At 23.1% G+C, this 10,721-nt stretch overlaps 4 protein-coding genes and 1 non-coding gene across 5 annotated transcripts; 3 read left to right on the top strand and 2 right to left on the bottom strand.

Moving 5' to 3' along the window:
* The first annotated feature begins 66 nt into the window (after positions 1-66).
* Positions 67-159, top strand: PCHAS_0906250. Its single transcript, XR_001678625.1, has one exon. It is a non-coding gene; the product is annotated as a small nucleolar RNA snoR07 (small nucleolar RNA).
* A 402-nt stretch (positions 160-561) lies between these two features.
* PCHAS_0906200 (tetratricopeptide repeat protein, putative) lies at positions 562-1,848 on the bottom strand (the record flags this gene model as incomplete). The annotated part of the gene is made up of 1 exon (XM_016798041.1): positions 562-1,848. One exon carries the CDS (start codon positions 1,846-1,848, stop codon positions 562-564), a length of 1,287 nt encoding a protein of 428 aa, XP_016655300.1.
* A 375-nt stretch (positions 1,849-2,223) lies between these two features.
* Positions 2,224-2,909, bottom strand: PCHAS_0906100 (conserved Plasmodium protein, unknown function; the record flags this gene model as incomplete). Its single annotated transcript, XM_016798039.1, has 2 exons — positions 2,224-2,498; positions 2,726-2,909. 2 exons carry the CDS (start codon positions 2,907-2,909, stop codon positions 2,224-2,226), a joined length of 459 nt encoding a protein of 152 aa, XP_016655299.1.
* Positions 2,910-4,873: 1,964 nt separating this feature from the next.
* PCHAS_0906000 (heat shock protein J2, putative) lies at positions 4,874-6,535 on the top strand (the record flags this gene model as incomplete). Its single annotated transcript, XM_735394.2, has 1 exon — positions 4,874-6,535. One exon carries the CDS (start codon positions 4,874-4,876, stop codon positions 6,533-6,535), a length of 1,662 nt encoding a protein of 553 aa, XP_740487.2.
* Positions 6,536-8,919: 2,384 nt separating this feature from the next.
* Positions 8,920-9,948, top strand: PCHAS_0905900 (endoplasmic reticulum-resident calcium binding protein, putative; the record flags this gene model as incomplete). The annotated part of the gene is made up of 1 exon (XM_730902.2): positions 8,920-9,948. One exon carries the CDS (start codon positions 8,920-8,922, stop codon positions 9,946-9,948), a length of 1,029 nt encoding a protein of 342 aa, XP_735995.2.
* Positions 9,949-10,721: the final 773 nt, after the last annotated feature.

Raw genomic sequence — 10,721 nt, 5'->3', positions numbered from 1 at the left:
ATGGGGGAATAAAGATTTTTCGTTTTTTTTTTTAAACCAAAATAATACTTTTTTATGAAAATAATTCTTAAAATGATGAATAACTTTTGAGCGATGGGCGGACTGAATAAAAGTCGAAACTTTAATGTAGAAAATCGCTGAAACTGATAAGAATTATATTTTCTTAAAAAATTTAATATTTTGGACTTTTGGATAGACGAAAAGGGGATTATATAGGAAAGATATATGCATATTCACATGGATATCCACCAGTTGTCGTTTTATTTTTTTTAAAACAGCTTTTAAAATAAGGGTATTTCCTAAGAGTTGTGTCATATGTTATGGGCATATATATTTCCCAACAAAAAAAATATAAATATATACGAATTTAATAAATAATAATGCATTATAATATATTCAAATGAATTGACAAAAAAATAGTATATCATTTGCAAAGCACAAAAATGTATGTACTTATGCTTTGACAAATTTAACAAATATAAAAGTCTAATTATTTTCTACAATCAAATTGTGAAATGTGTAAAAAACAAATGTGTTCGTTTTCTTTCCCTTTTAACAATTTTATGGTGTTGTCAAAAAAACAACATTTCTATTGGATTTGAAAAAGCGATTTGCTTCTTCATTTTCAATAATGTGGATTGCCATAATTCTCGAAAATAATTTAATATTATTAATTATATCACATATATATGCATCATTACTTATCATATAATATTTATCATCTGGGAATTCAATATAACAATAAAGTATATCTGTATTTTGATTTTTTTTAATAAAATTATAATAATCCATTATACATTGATTTTCTGCAAAATCTAAAATAGTTTCAATAATATTATTTTCTATATATATTAAAAAGACTGTAAAATGTATATACATATTTTCATCTAAATAAAACATAGGCACAATATTATTATTATCATTATATAAATTTTCAACAAGTTGTATATTTCTTTTTTTTAATATGTCTTGAATAGCATTAATTTTATTTTTTTCATTTTTAGCCATAATTTTTCTTTCTTGTTCATTTTTTTTTTTTCGTTCTAAAAATTGTTCATATTTTTGTGTGACTTCCTTTTTTATATTTAAATAATCTTTTAAATTTACAGTATTTTTTATATCTTCATCTTGTAATAGCTCATCAAAAACTTTTACATATTCATAGGCATCATTATATATGCCTATATAGTAGGAGCATAAAATATTGTAATATATACTTTTGTATTTTTTATTATTAAATGAAAATGCCTTTTTACAATCGTCTAAGCATTTTATGTAATTCTTTTTTTTATAATGAATAATACCCCTATTACAGTATAAGTCAGAAAGTAAATTGTTTATATCTTTTATGCATATAATGTCTTCTTCTTTCGGGCTATTTAGATTTAGAGAAGCTTCATGAGGGGCTTTATTTTTTTCATTTTTATTTTCATTTTTATTGTCACTAATTTCGTGGTTTTGCTTATAGCTAGTTGAGGTGTTTGTTTCGCTCGAACCATTTTGGGAACTGTTCTTAGTTGTATTCATCATTTTCTTTTTTTTTAATTGATCTGCTTCCCTTTTTTTAAGATAAATTTCCAATACATCAATACCTTTGGTATAACTTATTATGGCATCTTCAAAATATTTAGCTCCATCTTTAAAATAATCATTACCTACTTCTTTATAATTTTTAGCTAAGCTTAATTCATTTTCATCAGATATTATTAAATTATATAGTGCTAACAGATCTTCATTTTCTTCTATATTTGTTGGAAGCTCATCCATAAATAAAGGATGTTCAACATTTTTATACTTCTCTGATAATTGCTTAATATAATTTTCATCAACGTTGAAATCTTCTTCCATTCTTTCTTAAAATATGGAATGACTAGTATACTGCATGGGTATGTATGTATATAAATGTAACTACAATATATAGATATAACTATAAATTAAAGGGGGAAATAAAAAAATGGATATAAGCTATATAAATTAGATAGCCAATATTGCGTAAGTTTTATTTTATTTAAATTTTGTGAGATTTATTTTTTTAGAAAGTTTCGAATTGCTTAGCTATGAGCACAAAGGATAATAAAACGTTTTATGTTTGGGCCTATTATGCATATGCATAAATAATACACAAAAAATGCCATTATTTAATTAGTTGTAATAACATGATATAATATTTAAAAACAAAAAAATGTAATTAAAAAATATGTTATAAATAGTTAAAAAATTTATTTAAATTTTTATTTTTTGAACACAACTCTCGTAGTTTCTTAAATATCTACAACATCGGGTATACAAATTAACAAAGTTGGATGTAGATTGATTCATATTTTTAAGGCAGTTAAATATTTTATTTTCATCATAAAAACATTCATTATTGGTTTGTGTAATTTTTAAATTTGGATCTTTAAATTTGTATATTGTTTCCTTTTGGCTATTTATGTATATTTCATTTTCTTTAATCAAATCGTCAATCACTTTTTTACGTAACTTATTATATTCATTTTCTACAAAAAGAGAGTAAGAAAAAAAAAGTTATATTATTTTTAGAAAACTTATGGGACCCTTTAAATAGGTAGGGGTATGTTTGGATATGTATATGGGGGCATATATAATAGTAGCAAATAAAAAATTACGATAATATAACACACTATTTAGTGCTGTTCAAAATAATAAACATAATGTTGTAATTATATACTTTTTAGTAGTATATATTTGATTTTTTTATATATACCTGTATTTTCTATTATGTTATCTTCTTTAATATTGCCAATATCATTTATGGTTACAACTTGTGTGTCTACAACATTTTTTGTGTAGTTACTTTCACCTGTTTTGGAAAATTTAGGAGGACAATCGTCATTGAGTAATGTTAAAGTTTTGTTATTATGCTCGTTTTGAGAATTAGCATTTCCCATTGTTATTTTTTACTTTTTTAAGCATATGTGTGTGTATATTTACTTAGGCATATTCATATAATAATGCATATGGCATGTTAAGAAAGTCAATTCATATAAATAAAAATGCCAATAAATTGTGTTAGTATAAATGTGTTAGCATAAATAAGTAAATGCGTTTTCATAACCCATTTTTGATCATGTAAATGTTACATATTAACTAAAAAAATTACAATAAATAAGAAAATAAATTATTTAAAATGTTCTACGTCCTGTTTATAAGTATTTGAGAAATTTGATTTAAAAAAATATAATTAATTATACACTAGTATTTATGTTTATAAGCATGTGTTGGTATACCCCTGTATGCATATATATATGTAACATTTTTTAGGGAATGATCAGGAATAAAATTGAAAAAAAAATATATATAAGAAATTATTTTTATTTTTTTATAAATATAAGCATTGCTTATTTCGTAGACAATTATACATTATAATTTTATCAAGCTTATATAGCACAAACTTTTTAGTAAAACATTTGTTGTGACTTATTTTATATAACTTTTTTTGCTCTCCTCAGCCTTACATTATATATATATCAATGCTATCAAAATGGTCCCCTTATTATAATCCCGTTTTATATAATATCTCATAATAATATGAAGAATATTTTGTGTGTTCATACAAAAAGGGTATTAAAATTTGTTATATTTTCCATATATTAATAAAACGATAAAAACTTTTGAAAAATCAATAAGATAGTTTTATTTAATAAAAGAGAAAAACAGTTTGAATATTTCATACTATTAAGACAAGTCCCATGTATAGATTTATTCATTTGTTAATTTATAAATAATTGAGATAATATAATAAAATTTATAAGAATGGAAGATAAACATATTTGATAATTTATTTATGTAAACCTAACAACCATAATGTATCTTTTTTTACATCGTTTTATGTTTATTTCTATATGTAAAATAATTATAATACATTTATATTGTATAAAATATAGTATATAAGGAAATGATAATATGAAAGAAAAGGTCAACAAAATAAAACTAAAAGTATTTTTTCATATTTTTTCATATATTTCCGATCTTTTTAACTATTAGGTATATAAATAAAGTATTTATTGTTTAAAGGTTTTTCTATATGCAAAAAGATATAAATATGTAATTTAAAAAATAAGAAAAAAAAATAAGAAAACAAATTAGTTCCTATTAAACTGAAAAATTTCATATTTGGCTCCCAAAAATAAATTGTAATATCATTTTAAAAGTAAATTATAAAAATTCAGTTTAATATTTCATTTATTCATATATAAACTTATACATATTGGGGCTCTTATATTTTTATTATATGTGTGCAAGGCAAAATGATAATGTTTATATTAAAAAAAAAAAAAAAAATTTATTCTATTAGGTATAAAAAGAATAATATATATATGCTATGCTTTGATATTTTAGTAAGTCATATTACTAATTTTACTATATGCATTGTGAAAAATAATAAATATAAATAAAATATAAATAAAAAAAAAAAATAATATAATATATCATAACATTTAAATGTATAAATTCAAAAAAATTAACAAAAGAAAACGAAGAAAAGCCGATATTGAATTTTTACAGTTTATCAAATTAATCGAGATTGTAAACAAGGGTACAGAAAAAGCTAAAAAAAAAAATAAAAATAAAAATAAAATAATTAAGTAATATATTTTATATAAATATAATGTCCATGTAAAGTATATTTTATTCCGAAAGATTGATGGAAGTAAAAGGGATAAGAAAAGGTCTCTTAACTAGATTAGCAAAAAAAAAAAATATATATACGTAAGAATACTTACGAATATATTCCTAGTACATACATATATAAACGAAGAATAATATATATGTGCATACATGCGCGCGCAAGTTTGCTTATATATGTTTTCGCATACATCACGAAAAACATTTATTCACTTTAAAGGACAATATAATGAATGCCACAAATGAAAAGAAAAGGAAAAGAATAACAAATTTCAATTCTATCATTTGGTTATTATTGTCGTTTTTTTTGACATGTAGTGAGGGGATGGATTATTATAAAAGGCTAGGATTAAAACGAAATGCAACAAAAGATGATATTTCAAAAGCTTATAGAAAACTAGCTAAGGAATACCATCCTGATATAGCCCCAGATAAGGAAAAGGATTTTATAGAAATTGCAAATGCATATGAAACATTATCTGATCCTGAGAAAAGGAAAATGTATGACATGTATGGAGAAAATTATGCCGAAGCATCCCAAGGATTTGGTGGAGGACCAGGTGGACCCGGCGGAGCTGGAGCAGGAGGATTTGGAAATGGATTTCCTTTTGATCAGGATGTTGTAAATGAGATATTTAGACAATTTGCTGGGGGAGGTAGAGGTGGAAATCAAGGAGGCAATTTTCATTTCAAATTTAGTTCAGGAGGGAATAAGGGATATAACTCAGGACCAAGATATGGTGGTCATCATCCATTTGAAGAAGAATATTATGAAGATATATATAAAAATGAAGTATTAAAATTAAATAGTAAAAATTCAAGTTCAATAATTGATGACATAAGTTATTCATTACTTATAAATTTTTATTCCTCTTCTAGTTCAGAATGTATATCATTTAAAAAAACATATTTAAAGTTATCAAAAAAATATGATGGATATATAAATTTTGCAGTTGTAAATTGTGATCAAGAAAAAGCATTATGCAAAAAATATAAAGTAAGATCATTACCACATATGATATTAATGAAAAAAAATAAAACATATGAAACATTATATGGTAGTAAAACTGAAGATAATGTTAAAAGCTTTATAAATAATAATATTCCATATTCACTTACCGAAATTAATAATAAAAAAAATCTTGATAAATTTTTAACAAAAAGTGCAGATATACCTAAAGTTTTATTTTTTATATCACATAAAGATAATATTATTATGCTTAAAGTTTTATCCATGGAATTTGAAAAAAGATTAAATATAGGAATTGTATATGATAGTAATTATACTATTATGAAAATATTTAAAAAAAAAAATATAAAAGCACCATCTCTATTACTTATTGAAGATATAGATACTTTAGAAGGAGATTTAACACATTTAAAAACTGTTGATTTTAATATTTTATCATTAAAATTAAGTCATATTGTTGCACAACATAGATTAAAAAATAATTTATATGGTCATGTTACCTCATATCAAGAATTAACCAAAAAAAAATATGACGCAGGTCACTGTAATGAAAAAGATTCACAAATTTGTTTTTTTATATTAAAACTATTGAATCAAAATTATAAAAGTCTTGATGAAGACATCAAAAAAGTAGCAACAAAATTCTCAAATGATCCTTTGAAAATTTTGTATATTAATGTTTTTAACCAACCTTATATTCTTGATTCTTTTGGATTAACAAATGAATGCAAACATTCAAATTGCTTAATTTTAGTTGCATTCAGACCCAAAAGACAAAGATATAGAGTATTTGATGGAGAAGTTAATTACAATAATGTTCTCAATTTTGTTGATAATGTAGTTAGTGGAGGTTTGTCAATTAATCAAAACATCAAACAGGGGTTGAATTTTGTAAACAATTCATACTATGATGAGTTGTAAAGAAACAATCACATGTATGTTTTATATGTTTATACACATATGCATTGTTTGACTTTATCGTGTTTATTTTTATATATACTTAATATTTTTTTTTAATCATTTTAAATGTTTGGTGATTTTATATCCCAATATTTTACACATTTGTTTACGAACATTCACACGCTTTTACAAGCACTCATTTTTAGTTAAAACATATACAAAAACTTTTCCCTTCGATACAATTGTATGTGAAGATTTTTTTATATATTTTATATTATAGTACCCTTATTATTTGGCCATTGCCATATGCATATTCATACATCCATGCATGCACATATACAAATGGAAACCCTTTCGATTTTAACCAATATAGAGCACCATTGTTTGTTACAATAGTTTATTTTGTTTACTTATTTTTTTTTATATGACTTATGTGTGTATGGTTATGGGATACACACACTCGTCATATTTTCCATACAATAGTAGTATTAACTGCCATGGTAATGGCAATCTATATTGATATATGTAATGATTATATGCATTACTGATGGTATGCTATTTTTTTTGTTCTATTAAGTCTTTAAAATTGTGTAACAAGCTTTTATTTGTTAAATTTATTGTTATCGTTGCATAAGTTAAAATATGTAATACGAGTGAGCAGACAATTTGAAATAAAAAAATACAAAGCTAGCTGTATATACACATTGCAACTAGCTATATATGTATAAAGTAGCTATTTTACATGCACAATGCAGCTATTTATGAGGACAATATAGCTAGTTTTTTTTTGTTCATATTTTTTATTTATTTCCTATACTTATGTGTGCTCACACACATATGAGACCAAATTAGCATTTGTAATATTTATGGTATGCATAAATAGTAATTATAAAATAACATATACATCCCTTAAAATATAGTAAAAAAAATAGGACTAATTAAGAATATATATTTAATATTCCCCATTCTATAAGCAATATCAATTTATTCTATTTTTAAATAATTTTTTAAGCTTATTCTTATATTTTATTCATTTATTATGCATGACAAATAAAAAGTATTTGAAATACTATATATGCTTAATTAAGATAAACAATAATATTTTTTTTGAAGTAATATAATAACATGCTAACGTGTGTCAAATTTTATGTTTTATTGGGAGAATGATAATAAATTCTATACATACATTAGTATGTAAATGTGTTTATAAGCTATACCCAGATTTATAAATTTTGTTTGAGTCGTGTTATAATAGCATACTATTTCATGCAAGTAAGCATTGCATAAAGTAAAAACACCTAAACAAACAACAAACATTAAACACATATGTTAAACATTATAGAGTATTTTTCACTGTAAAAACTAATATATTAAGTGTATGATATTTATTTAAATGTGTTTGTATAGTTTGTTGGATATAAAGAAAATAAAAACAAAATACTGCTTATTTTCATACACAAATCCTAAATACTTTGAAATTTAATAGGGAAGAGGGAATACCCAAAAGAAAAAAAATATATAATTATTCCTTATTTGTTATAATTTGTTTATTTATTTAGGTAATGCACTAGGTATTTTCTTATTCATATATGGGCTGGTATTCATTAGTAATAATATAATACCATTTTATATTATATAGGGTGTAATTAAGATTTGCATATACTGTAAAATTTATAATTTTTATAAAATTGGATGCACATAAACAAATAAATCGTAAAATTAAGCATGCACAATAGGCTAAGAAAAATACAGTTGAAAATGAGCTTTTTAATTTTTTTTATTAATTAATTTTTATAGAGGTTTGCCTTTATTTCACGTTCATATTAATTTTTACCGTAGCGTTCTCTACTACATATAAATAAAAAAAACTGCATATGATAATGTGCTTATGTTCTCGTATTATTCGTTTTGCCGTTTATACATTTACACAATTATTTTACCATACAAAGAATAATAAATTTATGTTTTGACAAAATTAAAAAAAAAAAATTAAGAATACATATATAAGCACACAATCGCAATAGGGATATTAAATAAATGTAACAATATTATTACTACTTATTAAAAATAAACGAAAAAAATAAATTTTATGTAATTTCACGATTATCTTATTTTTTCACCTATTTTGCTTGGCCGTAATTAAAAAACGCAACAAAATTAAAGTAAATAAGAAAAAAATTAGTACTTACATAATTTAAAACTATTTACATACTATATATGTAATTACAAGCTATTGCTAATAATAAGAAAAAACATTTTGCTTAATCTCATTTCTGTATTAATTATACATTTTTCTTTGTTATTTTTTTTTGAAAGGTAACATAATTCAGCTAAATTGAAATTTCTAAAAAAGGATATAGTTATAATTAATTTTTTTCAAATAAAAAAAAAAAATTGTTATAAAAATGAAGGGATACAAGTATAGTTTATCATTATTGTCGTTGCTTTACCTATTAGCTAACTATGGAAAGGGAATGGAAAATGCAATGAAATTTCCAGATATGAAGGGGCTTGATGATTTAAGCGCTCTAAATGATGTTCAAATCAAGGATATTTTTGGATTAACTGGTGATGAAGTAAAAGAAAGGTTAACAAAACTATTTGGTGTGATTGACAAAAATCAAGATAAAGTACTTAGTGATGAAGAAATATCTGCATGGTTTGAATATGTTAAAAACGAAGTATTTTTAAAACAAGTACAAATTGAAATGAAACAAATCGATGCAGATAAAGATGGGTTTATTTCATTACCTGAATTAAATGATGCCTTTTCACAAAATTTAGATCCAAAAGAAGTTGAAAAACATGCAGATGGTTTATTAAAAAGATTTCAAATTGTTGATAAAGATAAAGATAATAAATTAAATCTAAATGAAGTTGGATTATTAATAGATCCAATGAAAGATAACGATTTAAAAGAATTAGAAATCAATGAAATTTTAGAACACCATGATACAAATAAAGATGGAAAAATATCAGTTGACGAATTTAAAGAAACAAGATCAGATGATCCAAATATGAAAAAAGATGATGAACTAGCATTAGATGATTTTAACTTCTTTGATGTAAATAAAGATGGATTTATAGATAGAGAAGAAATTGTTAAAGTATATTTCGATCCATCTAATGATGCTGCTACTTTAAATTTAAATGATGTCAAAAATAATATATTTGAAGGAAAACCAATTACCTTCGATTTATGGAATGAAAAATCATTAAAATTTGCAGTAACCTCTTTAACTGATTATGGTGATGTTATTAGATATCCTCAAGATTTTAAATTAGATATCGGTAAAAATGTTGTATTACCATCATCAAAACATAGAATGGGTGATGATATCTTAAACCTTGATACCGATTTATCTGATGGCAAAGATAAAGACGATGAATCTGGCGATGCATCAGACAAACAAAACATTACCGATGAATTATAAAAGTGTATGCTTTGTAAATTTACACGTAAAATTTTATATACATACACGCTCATATATATATGCAAATATATATGTTTAAAATTTTTTTTATTTTGCGATCAGTTGTTTTTAAATCAACCTTGTTGATCAATTTAGAACATATATCTAAAAAAATTAATTATTTTTTTTAAAAGGTGATAACTATCGATTTACAGAAAAGAAGCAAAAATCAAATATTTGTATAACAAGATCAAGCTTCTATTCTTGTTTAGTTGCAAACTATTGATATTTATATTATCCATATACGCATATATGTATATGTGCATTTACAAATCGTGTTATTTTCCTTTATCTTTACTCATATTTACATATACATATATAGATGGGTAGATATATTTTTTTTTTCTTTCATCACTGTCCTTTCGAATTTTCATGTATAAAAATTATAAACTTCACTTCAACGTCAATAATACACAAAAGTTATATGCATATATAACTATAAAGACGTAATATATATTATATTAATATTATTTCTTTTCTAATCATATTACAACTTTCACTGTTCCTTATGCACAAGAATCAACGAATTATAAGTAGATTCCAAACTAGTTAGAAAAGTTTTAATGCGTAGGCATACAAAATGCTAATCTTTTATGAAAAAATTTTATTTCAAATATTTTACACAAATTAAAATTGGGTTTGTTACTAGGTATACATAAGGAAAATAAGAATATTGTACATTTGAAACTTAAAAAGAAAAAGATAAAATAAACAATAAAAAAATAAAAACTAAT

The sequence above is a fragment of the Plasmodium chabaudi genome (assembly GCF_900002335.3).
Source record: "Plasmodium chabaudi chabaudi strain AS genome assembly, chromosome: 9".
In the NCBI taxonomy this organism is placed as follows: Eukaryota; Apicomplexa; class Aconoidasida; order Haemosporida; family Plasmodiidae; genus Plasmodium; species Plasmodium chabaudi.
The sequence above is the reverse complement of the archived record's forward strand: the minus strand, read 5'-3'. Positions and strand labels throughout refer to the sequence as shown.